The sequence below is a fragment of the Rana temporaria genome, chromosome 8, assembly GCF_905171775.1.
Source record: "Rana temporaria chromosome 8, aRanTem1.1, whole genome shotgun sequence".
Lineage (NCBI taxonomy): Eukaryota > Metazoa > Chordata > Amphibia > Anura > Ranidae > Rana > Rana temporaria.
In genome coordinates, this window is record NC_053496.1 from 110126837 (window position 1) to 110145854 (window position 19018).

Sequence of the window (19018 nt, forward strand, 5' to 3'; positions counted from 1 at the left end):
AAATGAATATTTTTTACTATAATAAATATCCCCCAAAAATATATAAAAAAAAAAGTTTTTTTCCTCAGTTTAAGCGTGTATTGATTGGTTTGCGCAAAAGTTATAGCGTTTACAAAATAGGGGATAGTTTTATGGCATTTTTCTTAATATTTTTTTTACTAGTAATGGCGGCGATCAGCGATTTTTATCGGTACTGTGACATTATGGAGGACACTTTTGACACATTTTTGGGACCATTGGCATTTTTATAGCGATCAGTGCTATAAAAATGCATTGATTACTATAAAAATGCCACTGGCAGTGAAGGGGTTAACACTAGGGGGCAAGAAAGGGGTTAATCATGTTCCCTGGGTGTGTTCTAACTGAAGGGGGAGTGGACTGGTATGGGGAAATGACAAATCGCTGTTCATACATTGTATGAACAGACGGTAGGTCATTTCCCCCCCCCCTGACAGGACCAGGAGCTGTGTGTTTACACACACAGCTCCCGGTTCTCGCTCTGTAACGAGCGAGCGCGGGTGCCCAGCGGTGATCCCGGGCGCGCGCCCCTATTGGCTGCTCGGTGAGATGACGTATAGCTACGTGATCTCGCCCAGCAGAGCCGACCTGCCGCCGTATAACTGTTATACATAACTGTTATATATAACAGTTATACGGCGGCTGGTCGGAAAGCAGTTAATACTTGGTTGCAAATCCTTTGCAGTCAATTACAGCCTAAAGTCTGGAACGCATAGACATCACCAGACGCTGGGTTTCATCCCTGGTGATGCTCTGCCAGGCCTCTACTGCAACTGTCTTCAGCTCCTGCTTGTTCTTGGGGCATTTTCCCTTCAATTTTGTCTTCAGCAAGTGAAATGCATGCTCAATCGGATTCAGGTCAGGTGATTGACTTGGCCATTGCATAACATTCCACTTCTTTCCCTTAAAAAACTCTTTGGTTGCTTTCGCAGTATGCTTCGGGTCATTGTCCATCTGCACTGTGAAGCGCCGTCCAATGAGTTCTGAAGCATTTGGCTGAATATGAGCCGATAATAATATTGCCCGAAACACTTCAGAATTCATCCTGCTGCTTTTATATCAGCAGTCACTTCAATACAAGAGAACGAGTTCCATTGGCAGCCATACATGTCCACGCCGTGACACTACCACCACCATGCTTCACTGATGAGGTGGTATGCTTTGGATCATGAGCAGTTCCTTTCCTTCTCCATACTCTTCTCTTCCCATCACTCTGGTACATGTTGATCTTGATCTCATCTGTCCATAGGATGTTGTTCCAGAACTGTGAAGGCTTTTTAGATGTTGTTTAGTTAACTCTAATCTGGTCTTCCTGTTTGAGGCTCACCAATGGTTTCCATCTTGTGGTGAACCCTCTGTATTCACTCTGGTGAAGTCTTCTCTTGATTGTTGACTTTGACACACATACACCTACCTCCTGGAGAGTGTTCTTGGTCTGGACAACTGTTGTGAAGGGCGTTTTCTTCACCAGGGAAAGAATTCTTCGGTCATCCACCAGTTGTTTTCCGTGGTCTTCCGGGTCTTTTGGTGTTGCTGAGCTCACCGATGCATTCTCTCTTTTTAAGGATGTTCCAAACAGTTGATTTGGCCACACCTAATGTTTTTGCCATCTCTCTGATGGGTTTGTTTTGTTTTTTCAGCTTAATGATGGCTTGCTTCACTGATAGTGACAGCTCTTTGGATCTTATATTGAGTTGACAGCAACAGATTTCAAATGCAAATAGCACACTTGAAATTAACTCTGGACCTTTTATCTGCTCCTTGTAAATGGGATAATGAGGGAATAACACACCTGGCCATGGAACAGCTGAGCAGCCAATTGTCCCATTACTTTTGGTCCCTTAAAAAGTGGGAGGCACATATACAAACTGTTGTAATTCCTACATTGTTCACCTGATTTGGATGTAAATACCCTCAAACTAAAGGTGAAAGTCTGCAGTTATGGAAAAGAGATGCCCCAAGGGGATAGTGTGGATGAGAACTGAACCCAGGATGACAACAAGGAGTAAATAGGTGATAAAAAGTCTGCAGTTATAGCACATCTTATTCGTTTCATTTCAAATCCATGGTGGTGGTGTATAGAGCCAAAAAGATTAGAATTGTGTCCATGTCCCAATATTTATGGACCTGACTGTGTAACACAGATAGGACTATATAAATATATATTGGCACAACACCCCACCCCGGGGTTTACCTTGTGGGTATCTGCTGAGATGCTGGTCACTCCTTTCACTCTGAAGTCGAATAGTGGAAGGGAGAATCCGGCTTTCTCCATAAACACAATCAGGAAACCACCCAAGCAGGCATCCACATGAAACGGGATATTGTATTTTAGAGCCAGCTATTAAGAAAAAAAAAAAAGGCATTTGTCCAATTAAGCAGTGTTTTTTTTTTTAATGAAATGACTGTAATGTACTTATTACATATTGCAGTAGACATAATACAGTGAGGGATGATGTAGCAAGTCTTGAATGCTCTGCAATTTATTACCCAACTCGAACCAGGAATTTCAGTAAATTTCTGGCTCAGTGCCCTCTTACAAAGCCTTGCTTACCTTGGCGACTTCTTCTACTGGGTCAATAATGCCATGAGGGAACTGTGGGGTTGAACAAACCAACATGGCTGTGTTCTTTGAAATCGCTCTTCTCATGGCCTGTTAAAATAAAGAGAATATAAGCAAACTTAACATTGCAAGACTTAAAAAAAAAAAAAAAAAGTTTTCATAAACGTGCAACTTCTCTCTCTGCCCATCTTCACCACCATAAAAAAGTAACTTTAGAAAAGAATGTATTAACTGTTTACAAATTGTTTTATTGTGGCACGGATGCAATAGCTGAAGGAGGTAGTGCCATCTCCACAATGCATAGGACAAGAGCTTTTGGTCTTCTCTGTAACGCAGGAAAAACACTTGTACAGGTAATGCCTACTTTTACTACTATTTTTTATTTTTTTTGATAAATATGTCAGACAGGCAGATTGATGTCGACAATCTTAGTAATGTTTGCTGATGTTCTAAAAATCTTGTTTCTGCATTTACATTGTAATGATAAATCTACATGTGCTTACATATGCAGCCTGTCCTTTCAAATGGTGGCGACTGGTTCTCTTTATGTTCAGAGAGAGATGGCATTTCCAATTTAAACAAAATAAATTGGCCCGTAGAAAAAAAAAAACACAAACACAAAACCTACATACCTCCAATCATTGCAGAATATATAACTTCAAAAGACACAATAATTACCTTCACATCCACTTTCATTGTTTTTTTATCCAAGGGAATGTGCACCATCTTCATTCCAAAATAATTAGCTGCTTTGTCAAACGCTGCGTGGGCAGTTACAGGGGCGACGCTATAAAGCCAAAAACATAAGTAAAATGACAGGAGTTCAACTTACAGTATATAGCCACACAGTGTTAATTTAGTTGACTAAAACATTTTAGTCGACTAAATGAATATTATTTTAGTCTACTAAAATACGACTAAAACTAAAAAAGCATTTTAAAACTAAATTGAAATTTGACTTCAAAATGTTTCTAACCCAATACCACAAATAAGAACATATTCGATTCTTCACTCCAGCAGTTTATAATGAGTTTGGAAATTGTAGAGAAATGTTAAATAATGCATTACAATTTAATTACACCCACTCGATTTTTGTCGACTAAAACGTAGGACATTTTAGTCAACTAAAATCTACTGGAGATTTAGTTGACTAAAAACAATTGCAAAAGTCTGAATTTTGGGAACGGAACATGGGTACTGCCTCCCCGGAGGTTGTATGGGACGCGTTCAAGGCTTACTCTAGAGGGCAATACATCTCCTCCATAACTAGTGTCAAGAAAAAAGAGATTTTTAATACAGCTTACCTGTAAAATCTTTTTCTTGGAGTACATCACGGGACACAGAGCGGCATTCATTACTATATGGGTTATATGGAGTACCTTCAGGTGTAGACACTGGCAATCTTCAAACAGGAAATGCCCCTCCCTATATAACCCCCTCCCATAGGAGGAGTACCTCAGTTTTGTAGCAAGCAGTATGCCTCCCAAAATGGTCCTCAAAAAGAGGGGTGGGAGCTCTGTGTCCCGTGATGTACTCCAAGAAAAAGATTTTACAGGTAAGCTGTATTAAAAATCTCTTTTTCTTTATCGTTACATCACGGGACACAGAGCGGCATTCATTACTATATGGGATGTCCCAAAGCAATGCTTACAATGAGGGGAGGGAGAACATCTCCAAGACAAAAGGATTTAATTTAGAGATATACTCAAATCATAATAAATCCAACTTATTTGAGAAAAATAATCTTAAATTTTAAATTTAACTCAAAAAAAGAGGAGCCCCCGGGATCCGAGGGTCTCAAACTGCAGCTTGCAGCACTGCCTGCCCGAAGGCAGTATCAGTATTCCTTCTTACGTCCAACTTGTAGAATTTTGTGAATGTGTGGACAGAAGACCAGGTTGCCGCCTTGCAAACTTGAGCCATAGAGATCTGGTGGTGTGCTGCCCAGGAGGCGCCCATGGCTCTAGTAGAATGAGCCTTTAATGATACTGGAGGAGGCAACCCTTTCAAGCCGTAGGCCTGAGTGATTAATTGCTTGATCCACCTAGAAATGGTGGACTTTGCAGCTGCCTGCCCCTTCTTGGGCCCATCCGGTAGAATAAACAGCACATCTGTTTTTCGGATCTTCTCTGTAGCTTTAAGATAGGCCTTCATGGCCCTGACAATATCCAAGGTATGCAGCAACCCTTCCTTTCTGGAAGTAGGTTTAGGGAAGAAGGATGGTAATACCAAATCCTGGTTCAAATGAAAACTGGATATGACCTTCGGTAGGAAGGAAGGATGAGGGCGGAGAACGACCTTGTCCTTATGAAATATAAGATATGGTTCCTTACAGGATAAGGCTGCCAGTTCCGAAACTCTTCTTGCGGAAACTATGGCAACCAAAAATACCAACTTCCTTGTCAGTAGAACCAAAGGAACTTCAGCCAACGGCTCAAACGGTTGTTTCTGTAAACTTGACAGGACAAGATTTAAATCCCACGGACAAAGCGGGGATTTAACTGGAGGTTTAATACGTAAGACCCCTTGAAGGAAGGTCTTAACCAGCGAGTGGGTGGCCAGCGGCCGCTGAAACCACACTGACAGAGCAGAAATCTGTCCTTTGATTGTGCTTAATGCCAATCCTTTATCCACTCCTAGCTGGAGAAAACTTAATACTCTATCAATGGTGAATTTGCGAGGAAGCCATAGCTTGGACTCACACCAGCCTACATAGGCCTTCCAGACCCTGTGATAAATCACCCTAGAGACCGGTTTCCTGGCTCTGATTAGGGTAGAGATTACCTTCTGAGACAGACCTCTACCCCTGAGAATCAAGGATTCAGCTTCCAGGCCGTCAAATTTAGATGCCGTAAGGCAGGGTGGAGGATCGGACCTTGCGATAGCAGGTCTGGCCTTAGAGGCAGAGTCCAAGGGTTTCCCACTACCATCCTTAGGATTAGTGAGTACCATGCCCTTCTGGGCCATGCTGGAGCTACCAGGATGACTGGTATGCGCTCCACCCTGATCCTGCGCAGCAGGCGGGGTAGTAACTGGAGCGGGGGAAACGCATAAAGAAGTTTGAACTGATGCCAAGGGCAAACCAGAGCATCGGTTCCGCAGGCCATCAGATCCCTTGACCGGGACATGAACCTGTCTAGCTTCTTGTTGAGTCTCGATGCCATGATATCCACGTCCGGCACTCCCCATCTTTGGCAGAGTGCTTGAAAGACCTGTGGATGCAGAGACCATTCCCCCGGCCATAGAGTCTGGCGGCTTAAGAAGTCCGCCTGAAAGTTGTCCACTCCGGGAATGTATATTGCCGATATGCAGGGCACATGAGCCTCTGCCCATAGGAGAATCAAGCTCACTTCTCTCTGAGCGGCCTGACTCCTGGTTCCCCCTTGGTGATTTATGTATGCCACTGCCGTGGCATTGTCTGATTGAATTCTCACCGGGAACCCCTGCAATTTCGACGTCCAAGCCCTGAGGGCTAGTCGAACAGCTCTGAGCTCCAAGATGTTGATGGGTAACAGCTTCTCTGGCTTTGCCCAAATACCTTGGCGAGTGGAACCCTCCACAATTGCTCCCCAGCCCGTCAGGCTGGCGTCTGTGGTCACTATCTTCCAAGCCACTGGGCTGAAAGACCTTCCCTTCAGTAGGTTCTGAGGGTCTAACCACCAACACAGACTTTGCCGGATTCTTGATGAGAGTGGCAACGGGATATCCAAGGCCTGTGGCCTTCTGCTCCATGCTGACAGGATGGCTGCCTGCAGGATGCGAGTGTGGCTCTGGGCGTATGGCACCGCCTCGAAGGTAGCCACCATCTTGCCTAGTAGTCTCATACATAGGCGAATAGTCGGTTCTTTCTTGCTTAGAACCAGTAGGATTAACACCTTGATGGCTTCGACCTTCCTCAGAGGTAGGAACACTCTTTGTTGTTCTGTGTCTAATCTCATGCCGAGATATTCCAATTGCCTTGTGGGCTGGAATGCTGACTTTTCCCGGTTTAGGACCCAGCCGAACCTCTCGAGGTATTGGACCGTGAGGGCCACTGCTCGCTCCAAGCCGGGAGACGAGTGGTCTATGACTAGGAGGTCGTCCAGGTATGCTAGGATCGTGACCCCTTGAATCCTTAGCTTGGCTAGGATTGGAGCTAGAACCTTCGTGAACACGCGGGGGGCCGTAGCCAACCCGAAGGGAAGCGCCACGAATTGGAAATGACGCGAAGCCACCATAAAGCGTAGATATCTTTGATGTGGCTGATAAATTGGAACATGAAGGTAGGCATCCTTTATGTCTATGGACGCCATGAAGTCGTCCTTTTGGAGTGTGGCAGCTGCTGACCGCACGGATTCCATCCGAAATGAGCGGACTTTTAAGTATGCATTTACCATCTTTAGGTCCAAAATTGGCCTGACATCTCCATTGGGCTTTGGGATGATGAATAGGTTGGAGTAGAAACCCAGTCCCTGTTCCAGGACTGGTACCTCTACTATTACTTCCTGGGAAAGTAGATGATCTAGAGCCGATCTTAATGCGGCTCCTTTCTCCAGATCGTTTGGAATCCTCGACTCCTGGAAATGAGGAGGAGGAAACCTTAGGAACTCTAGCTTGTAGCCTGTGGCCACGGAAGACCGTACCCACTCGTCGGGAATGCTGGCTTCCCAAATCTCCGAAAAGAGTCGCAGCCTTCCCCCCACCTTCGTGGGTGGGGGCGCCCCTTCATAAGGTAGACTTGGGGGCTGGTTTTGCTGGTTTGCGAAACCACTGCCTCTTGCCTCTAACAGCCTGTCTTTGTGATCTGCTGTTGAAGCCGAAGTTTGTTCTTGCAGGGGGCCGTCGATACTGCTTGGCATTAGAGGGCCCCTGTCCAGGGGAGGACTGTCGTTTAAACGCAGGCCCCTGAACCTTCTTCTTAGTTGGCAAGAGAGTACTCTTGCCGTTTGAAATGGTCTGAATGTATTTATCTAGGTCTTCTCCGAAGAGCCGACCTCCATGGAAGGGGAACCCTACCAGGAGCTTCTTGCATGGGGGCTCAGCCTCCCAGCTTTTTAACCATAAGAGTCTTCTCATATGGATAAGGGATAACGATAAACGTGACGCTTGCTGGATAGAATCCTTGATAGCGTCTACCGTAAAACAAATGGCCTTAGGGACATCCGAAAATTCTTCTGCCTGCTCGGCAGGAATAAGTTCAAGCATTTGCTTAAATTGATCCGATAAAGCTTGAGCGACTCCAATCGCAGCCACGGCTGGCTGTACTACTGCCCCTGCAGCAGTGAAGGAGTTTTTAAGTAGTGCTTCCAAGCGTTTATCAACTGGATCCTTGAAAACCTGTATGTTTTCTACAGGGCATGTTAACGATTTGTTAACACATGAGATGGCTGCGTCTACTGCAGGAGAAGCCCATCTCTTGGAAAACTTTTCTTCCATAGGATACAAGACAGAAAATTTCTTAGGTGGTAAGAAAACCTTGTCTGGTTTGTTCCAATCTTGGAACAAGACTCCCTCCAATAGAGGATGGATCGGAAACACCGCCCTGCTTTGAGGCGCCCTCAGTGAGCCCAAAGCTGAAACCGTCGATACCTGGAGATCTGGTATAGGCAGGTTGAATGCCTTATGGACCAAGTCCGTCAAGTCTTGAATCCACCAGCTCTCCCTCAGGGAGACTGCCTCAGACTCCTCTGTATCCGGATCATCGATCCCTGAACCTACTTGGTCCTTGTCCAAGAGGTCGTCCAATTCCCCAGAGGAAAGGACCTCCTCTTCCGAGGGTCCGCGCACGGGTGACGGAGATCTATTCCGCTTACTACCCCGCATAGCTGCGGCTATCATCTTTCCCATGCTTTTCTGCATCTCATTTAAAGAGGTAAGTAACACCTCCTCCGTGACCATCTTAGGATTGGGTTGACTCGCGTCAGCTCCAGCCCCCGATCCCGATGGCCCAACGGCTCCCAGTGGGGAAAGCAGCGGCATAGCTCTATCCGAGACCTCAGACCCTGTGGGGGAATCCCCACCTTTTGTACCCTCTGATTTGTTCTTTGATGCCATGGTACAATACCGAGGTACACCTGCTACTTATTGGTACCTGGGACTTATAAATAGTTAAATGCCCAAACACCTGTTTGGGGAATAAAAAATGTTTCCTCTTCCCCAGATGACACTTTTTTTTTTTTTTTTTTCAAAAGAAAAAAAAAAAACTTCTTTTCCTTTTTTTTTTTTTTTTTTTTTTTTTTTTTTCAATCTAGGCAAGAAAAAACATTCTATCCCCCTGAGTAGTATTGCCAAAGAAAAGACTATGAGATGGAAAAGAAAAAACAGCCTATTCCTAGGCTAAACCACAATCTTCTGAAGACTGTAGTATTCTTTCTGGCCACTGTGTGTCCTCAGCGCCCCGTGCTTCACTCCAGTCCTTCCTCCCTCAAACCATAGTATTGAATGAGCTGTGGTATCCAAGGAAGGGCCGCCCCTTCCTTAAAACACTGACCCGCCCTTCCCCCCCAGCTAAAACGGCGCCAAATGCGCCTATAAACACGTGCACGCGCGCCGCGCGCGTGCCCGCCGACGGGGGGGGTGTATGGGAGGAAGGGCCTCTCTGTTCCTGCAGCCGCAGGCCTGGAACACACGAGGAGGACAGCGTTCTGCCTGCCTTGCAGGCATGAGGAAGAGGACTGGATAGAGCATCGCCTGGAGGCTTGCAGGTAAGCATAGCTCTCTGACACACACATACATTGTACACAAAAGGCCCCACTCACAGCTTTTCCAATACTACCAGGGAGGTCACTTTTTTAAGGGGAATAACAACATATAGAGCCATCCTATCTTCATGATATGTGACTGGTTTGCCAGATGCAATGCATAACTTTTAGGCATGTCCCCTGTGACCTCCCAGAAAAAACTTGCTAAGAGCCAAGTTCCGCAAGTTTTCCCCTTACTTACCTGCTCCATGCCGCAGGACTTTGCAAAGCAAGAGGCCCAATCTTCCCCCATCTCCGTGGGGATGTCTAGACCTTCAGGCCCTGGGAACCTTCTTCTTCCATGAAGGATCCACTGTCCTGGACCCATACAGCACCCTGGCAAACAGAAAACATTAGGCGCCCAAAGGTTTTCTAAGTTCTGGGCCCAGGGTCCAGCTCTCTTAAAAAGAAAGCATTATGGGCTATACCCCAAGGGTTTGGGGTCCGGTTACTGACCACTTTAGCGCTCAGGCTTTTTTGGACAGAACCGGTAGCTCACCTAATCCCAAGGATGCGGAGGCAAGCTAAACCATGACTAACACCTAAGACACTGGCGTAAAAACTGAGGTACTCCTCCTATGGGAGGGGGTTATATAGGGAGGGGCATTTCCTGTTTGAAGATTGCCAGTGTCTACACCTGAAGGTACTCCATATAACCCATATAGTAATGAATGCCGCTCTGTGTCCCGTGATGTAACGATAAAGAAAAACACTCGGCTCAGACCCGGGAATTGGAGCAACTGATTGTCGACAACACTGACAGGTACAATATAGACCCCACCTCGGATCATTTTGATCGGATGATGGCAGCCCAACGGGACCTACATCTCCACATGGCAGAGGCGACTCGCCTGGAGATTCACAAGAGCAGACAACGTGCCTTTGAGCAGGGGGACCGGAATGGCCGCCTGTTGGCCTTGATGGCCCAGCATGACCACCCTCTCACCACAATTTCTCTCCTTCGGACGGCTGGGCGTGATACGGTGTCCTCTCCCCAGGAAATCCTCCAGACATTTAGTGACTTCTATAAGGCGCTGTACTCCTCGGGACTTCCCGCGGACTTCCGACCTGAGACTATAACCACTCTGATGGACTCCTTGGCGTTAGGCTGGTTATCCGACGGAGAAAGGGAGGCATTGACTCAACCGTTTACAGTCCTAGAGGTGCAAAGGGCCATCCAATCCTTCCCTCCGGGCAAAGCGCCTGGGCCGGATGGACTCCCGCTTGATTTCTACCGGGCACACGCGGGCCTCTTGGCCCCTCTGCTAGCCCAACTTTATACATCATCCCTGACGGACGGCAGTCTCCCAGCTTCCATGTACCATGCCCACTTGACGTTGATATACAAGCCCCCCAAGGACCCAACTTCATGCGCCTCTTACAGACCTATTGCCCTACTCAATACTGATTTCAAGATCTTGACTAAACTGCTTGCCCTTAGACTGTACCCTATGCTGCCCACGGTGATTGACTCAGACCAGACCGGTTTCATGCCCCGTAGGTCCACAGACGTTAACCTATTTGGGGAAACCCAACCCTAGCGCACTTCTACAGGCTCCCGGATCCGGTAGCATGGTCGAAGCGCGGCGTTAAATTGATTTCACATATAGTCTCGCAAAATAAACTACTATCCTTTCACGAGCTTGAGTCCACGTTTAACCTGCCCCGACACTACCTCTTCAGGTACCACCAGGTGGCACATGCCTTTTCGGCGCAGTTCCCGCTGTCGTCCTGTATCGTGGCCCAGTCGGAGTTGGAGAGAACACTTCGGTTTTGTTGTGACACGAAACCTACCTCACATCTATACTCCTACCTAATTTTTGTGTCTCTCCCTCCTCTGGAGGGGCTTCGGTCCAGATGGCAGCGCGACATTCCTACGTTGGACACAGATGACTGGGATGATGTGTGGGATCTTCCCTTCCGCACCTTGGTCTCCATTCGAGACAGGTTGGTGCAGTTCAAAATAGTCCACAGAGCATACTTTACCGCACATAGACTCCACAAAATGAACCCGGCACACTCCCCCGAGTGTTGGAGGTGTAGTGCCTCTCCGGGCGATTTCCCACACATTTTTTGGAGGTGCCCTGTGATAAAACAATATTGGGAAAAAGTGCTGAAAATGGTTAACAAAGTTGCGGCAGTCCAGCTGCCACTGGCAATGGAGGTGTGTGTCCTGGGTGTTGTCGAGAACGTAGTCCAATCCTCTGCCAAACGCACGTTAGTGAGTCTACTACTTTTTTATGCACGCAAAAACATTGCCATGCATTGGAAGAAGCCTACTTCACCCTCCCTGATGCAGTGGAGGGGCCTGGTGAATGCCAGCCTTCCCTTGTATAAAGATACATATGTAAATCGGGGTTGCCCGCAGAAATACGACAAAATATGGCGAGCCTGGCTAGCAGAAGATGAAACTGCGGGGTGAACACCTGTAATAGATGACATGTTGGCCGTGAGGGCATAGAGAATAATTTGTTTCCTTCTTATTTTTATTTTTTCTTTTCTTTTTGGTTGGCCGGAGCGCCGAGGGAGCACGCCGCTAGGGGGGGGGGGGGAGCATTTTGGCTCCCCCTGTCCCTGTTCTCATTGATCCATGGTTGTAAACCTCCACCTTTCAGGAAGCACTATGTAACACCATGTAACAACGTATATATTGATTCATGTTCAATGCATATGAGCTGTATATGTTTGTACTGTCTTCTGTCGTGTTGATGTATTGTTCAGAAACTTAATAAAAACAATTTAAAAAAAACAATTGCAGAAGACTAAAATGGGACTAAACCTAAAATGCCATTTTAGTCCTAAAACGAAGACTAAAACTAAATCGAAATTTGCTGCCAAAATAACACTGCAGACACATACATACATACAGTGCTGTGGAAAAGTATTTGCCCCCTTCCTGATTTTGTTTGCATATTTGTCACACTTAAATGATTCAGATCATTAAACACGTTTTAATATTACACAAAGATAACCTGAGTAAATTCAACATGCAGTTTTGAAATGATGATTTCATTTATTAAAAAAGGAAAAAAGCCAGACCCTAGGTAAAAAAATAGGATTTTTGTACTCACCGTAAAATCCATTTCTCTGCGTTCATAGACGGACACAGCTGTGTCCGTCTATGAACGAAAGAGAAAATATGCCACCCCTCCTCCTAAATCATAACTGATCAGCCACATTTTTTGGAAAGCCAAGGTAAATTTCCACATCCTGATTACGGTCAGCAGCTACAAATACTTTAGCTGCTGGCTTTTAGTATTAGGACACTTACCTGTCTACGAATCCAGTGGTGTCCTCACCCAAGCCGTTTTTTCAATGCTGCTGCCGCCATATCGGCTTGCGGTTTCACAGACGGTTCCCTACTGAGCATGCACGAAGTGCACTGTGCTTTGTGAATGACCAGGCCACGTGGGAAGGAGGAACCTAAGGGCCCTTTCACACGGGCGGACGAACGGTCCATTTTTTACAAGTCCGTTTACGGACTTGTAATGCTTCCCTATGGGATTGCAGACGTTAGCGGATGATGCATCCGCTAACGTCCGTAAAGATCCGCCTCCGCAAAGATCCGCTTTTTCAGACGGAAGAAAACCCTATTTTTCTTCCGTCTGGCGGAACGGATCGGATGAATACGGACACACGGTCCATATTCATCCGATTCCCCATAGGGGAGAGCGGAGGAAAGACCGCCCTGTCTGCCGACAGCTCAGCGGGGATTTACAGATGATCCCCGCTAAGTAGACGGACACACACGGGGCGGATCAATACGGATCCGCTCCGTGTGAAAGAGCCCTAACTGCGGCGAACTTAGCCGGAAGTGGGGGCGGGTAAAGAAATTCCAGAACTGATGAGAAACAAAGTAATTGAGATTTATCAGTCTGGAAAGAGTTACAAAGCCATTTCTAAGGTTTTGGAACGCCAATAATTCACGGTGAGAGCCATTATCCACAAATGGACCTCCTCCTGTTAAGAGGAGGTCTTGAATTATTGCACTCGCTCCAACGATCATGGTGATACCTCATGTGTGTGGTTTGAACAGTTTACATATGTGGGCAGGACTTGCGCATACGTTCGCTTCTGTGCGCGACCATCGATGGACGCATCGCTTCAATTTTATTTTTGTCATTTACCGGCGTATATTGCGCACTTTTTTGCCCTGAAAGTCAGGGCAAAATCGTGGGTGCGCGATATACGCCGATACCCGCGCCGAGTTTGAATACTGTGCCGACATATACCGAGCACAGTACACTCGTGTATAGTCGGGCAGTCTCGGCTCCTTCCGCGCTCACGTCCTGGACGTACAGAATGTGAGCGCGACAGTAGCCGAGCCTGCCCGAGTGTACTGCGCTCAGTATATGCCGGCGCAGTATTCAAACTCGGCGCGGGAAAGGAGGACGCTGCAGAAGGACGCCGGACCCGACGAAGAGGACACCCGAAGCCGCAGACGGACGCCGGACCCGACGAGGTCGCCGCGCAAGACACCAAAACTGTAAGTACAAAATCTATTTTTCCACAGGAATTTCTGGCCAACTTTAGGGGTGCGCGCTATACGCGGGAGCGCGCTATACCCCAATAAATACGGTATTTTACTTTATATTTTTGAATGATTGCCCCAGAGGAGGAGAGAGGGTTGTGTCCGTGTCCGTTCTGCACAGCGGACACTGACCTGTCATCCCCCTGCTCAGTGGGGATCAACAGAGAGATTCCCCATTGAGCAAGCAGATCCTGCTTCACAGAGGTGTCCATGTGAAAGGGGCCTAAGGGACATTTCCAGGACCTTGCCTAATCTATGCTGCACCTTTTTTAGAAGGCAAATCATCCCTAAAATCTATGTGATTTTTAGATGTTTCAGGACAATGCACACTGTATTTAAAACAAACAGCTAAATATGAACAGACAACAGATCTTACATCTCTGGGTATTTAATTCCCTTCTCAAATGCCAGGTCTCTGTATGCTTTACAGGCCATTAAGATGCTTTCTGTACCTCCAGATGTGACCTGCAAAACAGAAAAGTAAAACGATTGAGTGCAAATCTGTTACACAACTCTGGTCTTGCCCCACTAGCCTGACTAGCATTCCTCACCCTTTCATTGACAAACAAGTGGGTCTTATCCTTCATAGGTCAGGGATTTCTATACAACAACCAGCAAGAACTGACAGACAAGAAATACTCTCATCTACTAAATTCCAGCTCCACCTTGTATGTGTTTAAGTAGACCCAACATATTTCATGTTGTGCATTACACCTGGGTATTAATAGACTCCACATATAATTAAAATAGTCAACATATAATTAAAATAGTCAGTCTAATTATTAATAAAGACCAACTGCACACCTATGTGTTATGGCAACACATTATCCTTGCATTAGTGTGTTGTGCTGTCATTCATTCTGAAAGGCACCTCAGTGCATGAATGGAATGCAGCTTTGAAGCACACTGCAAATTGTGTAAGTGATCATAGAAATGACTAAGTTCATAACACAGGGTCACATGCTTCAGTTTAAATAAAAAATATATATATATATATATAAGGGCTGTGGAAATTGATTAATTCCTCGATTATTCCTTCATTTTTTTTTGATCGGTACTCACCTCTGTCGGCTTCCGGGTCTTCAGGGAGTTCCGTCGGAGATCTGGTGACATCTACATGCCGACAGACTGATGTTAACCCCCTGCCTCATCTGGATTCAGCAGTGGCATCGTTGTACACATTTTTATACCAGTATCATACTTAGCTACATGTTTTTATGACTGCTTTTGCTACCGTTTGGTATTACTCCCACCATTTTTACAGTTTATGTAGCTACATCGATTTTATCTCCAGTGCAATATTTATTTTGTTACCTACTTGAAGACTATAAAAGTTTTAATGCTATTCCCATCGAGCGCTGCCTTTGTGTGTTTTTTGTATCCTGCTATCCATTTTTCCAGTGGTTGGTAGCTGCACTGGGAATCAGCCTGCAAGGAGATCAGCTAAAAGTAGTTGGATCTGTATGTGCGTTAATTAATCGAAATTATTTCATGAAAAAAAAAAAAAGATCGAACACGAAAATTGTAATCAGTAACAGAATATATTAGGGCCGTTACTGATTAAAAAAAAAAACGATCAAACAGAAAAATTTTGATCGATTAATCGACTAATTTCGATTATAAACGCACATACAGATCCAACTACTTTTAGCTGATCTCCTTGCAGGCTGATTCCCAGTGCAGCTTCCAACCACTGGAAAAATGGATAGCAGGATATAAAAAACACACAAAGGCAGCGCTGGATGGGAATAGCATTAAAACTGTTATAGTCTTCAAGTAAATAACCAAATAAATATTACACTGGAGATAAAATCGATGTAGCTACATAAACTAAAAATGATGCGAGTAATACCAAACGGTACCAAAAGCAGTCATAAAAACATGTAGCCAAGTATGATACTGGTATAAAAATGTGTATGATACCACTGCTGAATCCAGATGAGGAGAGGTTAACATCAGTCCGTCGGCATGTAGATGTCCCGTGAAGGGAACTATCACAACTCCCAGTGGATGGTTGTAGAATCCCAGGGTGATAAGAGGGAAGTGATAGAGGGAAGTGTAACAGCCATTGCGTGTGGCAGATAGTAAGGTCCCGCCGGCATGCAGATATGAAGGCACAACAAAGGAGCCTTTCAGATGGTCACGGCAAGCCCCGCCGGTGTCCATGACCGTCTGAAGGGCCAGAAGCCGGCAGAGAGGTGAGTACTAATCAAAAGAATTTTAATCGATCAAAAAAATTTAAGATTAATTAAAAGTTAATTTGCACAGCCCTTAGAGATTATATATATATATATATATATATATATATATATATATATATATATATATATATATATATATATATATATATATATATGCCACTGGTTTTACGAAAGGACTTACACATTGCAAAATGTGTAAAAAGCCAGCTGATTGGACATTGTGAAGCGAGCAGCTAGATATGCAAGTGTGTGTGTTGCTCTCATCAGAACATATTGCACAAGAGAGTTTGTACAAAGATCTATGCTGTACAGAGGACTCTCCACATGCTTCCTGTTTGCTGACAGCTCAGTAAAATCAGCTGTTCATGACCCGCAGCAGACAGCTGTAACCACAGGCAGACACACAGCACTAAATTTCGGCTACTTTTCAAAAAGATTTAAAGCACATTGATGATCAAGGACACATTTGATTGCCCCAAATGTTAACCCCATTCCCTGCCGATGTAATTAGTACAGTGACTGTGCATATTTTTCAGTACTGATCATCACTGTACTGTATTGGTGTCAATGGTCCCCAACAAATGTGTCACTTCCGCCCCATACACACCATTAGATTTTTGTCTTCAGATTTACCCACTTGTGTTTTTTTTACCTTGATGCATCCCATGCATTAAGATGAAAAAACTTCTGTCACTAACCAACCCCCAGGCCCCAATTTGGGCTCACAGGAAGTAGGTTGAATGATGACAACCATCAGAATGAAGTTATCTAGTTGCAGAAAATTGTGTATTATGGGGAAAATCTCTGGATTGAAGTGGAATATTGCAGGAAGAACTACATTGGTTATGTTATTTTTTAATGTGCAATTAATTTTCTTCTTTTTTGATTGCCTGGATTTCTGTTTTAGTGTAATGCAGAAGCATGTTTCAGCACAAGTCAGAATGAACACGTTCAAGCGAGCACAAATAAAAAAACACATCCCATCAGCTTTAACAGAAAACCCCCTTACATTACAACATCAAATCTTATTCACCACATTTTTGTGGTTTCAAAAATTCTTTACATTTTGATGTTCTAGTCGATAGGAGTCATCAGGGTTACTAAAGGACACAGACTCCAGACTAGCCGATTAGATGGACAGAAAATTGCTTGTTATTTTCAAACTTTCAGAATAAAAATGTTGATAACGTAAGAGTTTATAGGGACTCCTTACTGTGCCACATGACTGAGGGCCTCCATTGAAGAGCGTGCACGCCATTCTCACTACTTCCGCTTCCATTTTGCGCACGCCAGGAAAGATATCAGGATGCAAGGGATTGCTCCAAGCAAATTCTCCATACACCTAAAAGGAGTAAAAAAATACACCAGCATCCATAAAATGTGCATTTGTGAAGAATTCTACTTTAGTGAAACAAAACAGTAAGCAACGCGATCACATAAAGTAGAACAGATGTAACAGACACAATTGGCTACTATGAGGAGCTAGGGTTTCATTGTAATTTGACTACAAGTAGAAGAGTATTGTTCCATCACTGGGCCACGTGACTAAAAGTCTAAAGGGTGGTTTCACACTGCCCCGCTGAGCCTTAACACAGATGACTACAGTCTGCGTGCGGGTTAGGTGCACTTTCCCATAGACTTAAAGCGGAGGTTCACCCTAAAAAAAATTCTAACATTACATTGAGGTCACTTCCAACTTTGACGCGGCCGCGTCACGAGTTGGCGAAAGAAGCCAAACGTCGGTGCGCAGGCGCCGTATAGAGCCGACTCGCAGTCCGGCTTCTTTCGGCAACTCGTGACACGGCCGTATGCGCCGGGGGGAAGCTTTTGTCATACGTCAATTACTTAGCCTGAAGTGACCTCAATGTAATGTTAGAATTTTTTTTTTTTTTTTAGGGTGAACCCCCTTTCAAGGAGGTCCTGCTGTTTTGGTGCAGATTCAGAAAGTCTCTGCATCTTCGGTGAGCTTTCCGAAAACGCAGGACCTCATGGGAAAGTGAAGCTCACCCACACAAAACCTGCAAGGTTAGCAGTGCTTTGCCCAAAGTGCAGTTTCGCCGCACTGAGCCGCCCCAATAGAAGAAATGTGCGTTTTACCCAGAGTAACCAGTGACTGCCACAGAGACTAACGCTACACTACACTACACAAAAAAATTTAATATGGTTTTCAAATAATGAAAACTCGGCCGTGAGAGCAAACGATAGTGCCATCGTGAAATGACCAAATTTCTATCGATAAATCGTTCAATAGACATAAATATCAGTTTTTCATTTGTTTTGTCACATGTATCTAGTGCAAACCGTTTGATTGGGAAACACATTAACCTTTCAATGTATCCTTTATTTCGGCAGGATTTTCCAACCCGTTACTTCGATTTTTCAGCTCTGAAAAGTTAAAGCGGGAGTTCACCCATTTATTAAATTTTTTTTTTTCTCCCCTTAGATTCCTGCTCGTTCGGTCTAGGGGAATCGGCTATTTGTATTAAAATATGAGCTGTACTTACCCGTTTTCGAGATGCATCTTCTTCCGTCGCTTCCGGGTATGGGTCTTCGGGAGCGGGCGTTCCTTCTTGATTGACAGTCTTCCGAGAGGCTTCCGACGGTCGCATCCATCGCGTCACTCGTAGCCGAAAGAAGCCGAACGTCGGTGCGGCTCTATACTGCGCCTGAGCACCGACGTTCGGCTTCTTTCGGAAAATCGTGACGCGATGGATGCGACCGTCGGAAGCCTCTCGGAAGACTGTCAATCAAGAAGGAACGCCCATTCCCGCAGCCCATACCCGGAAGCGACGGAGAGGATGCATCTCGTAAACGGGTAAGTACGGCACATATTTTAAAACAGATAGCCGATTCCCCTAGAGAAAACGAGCAGGAATCTAAGGGGAAAAAGTGCCCTCTAAGGGTGAACCCCCGCTTTAAAACCTATTTTCTATTTGTGCCCATTAACTAGACTAAAAACAAGCAGTCAAATTACATATTTTCCAAC

The 19018-nt window shown here is 45.2% G+C and overlaps 1 protein-coding gene across 1 annotated transcript in view; it reads right to left on the reverse strand.

Moving 5' to 3' along the window:
• Positions 1 to 19018, reverse strand: part of SGPL1 (sphingosine-1-phosphate lyase 1) — a 92300-nt gene that overhangs the window by 15841 nt on the left and 57441 nt on the right. Inside the window, exons 6-10 of the mRNA XM_040320495.1 lie at positions 17246 to 17374; positions 14208 to 14296; positions 3260 to 3368; positions 2573 to 2671; positions 2213 to 2359 (exon numbers count right to left, since the gene is read on the reverse strand). Coding sequence (XP_040176429.1) covers positions 2213 to 2359; positions 2573 to 2671; positions 3260 to 3368; positions 14208 to 14296; positions 17246 to 17374 — 573 coding nt within the window. The remainder of the gene's footprint in view (positions 1 to 2212; positions 2360 to 2572; positions 2672 to 3259; positions 3369 to 14207; positions 14297 to 17245; positions 17375 to 19018) is intronic.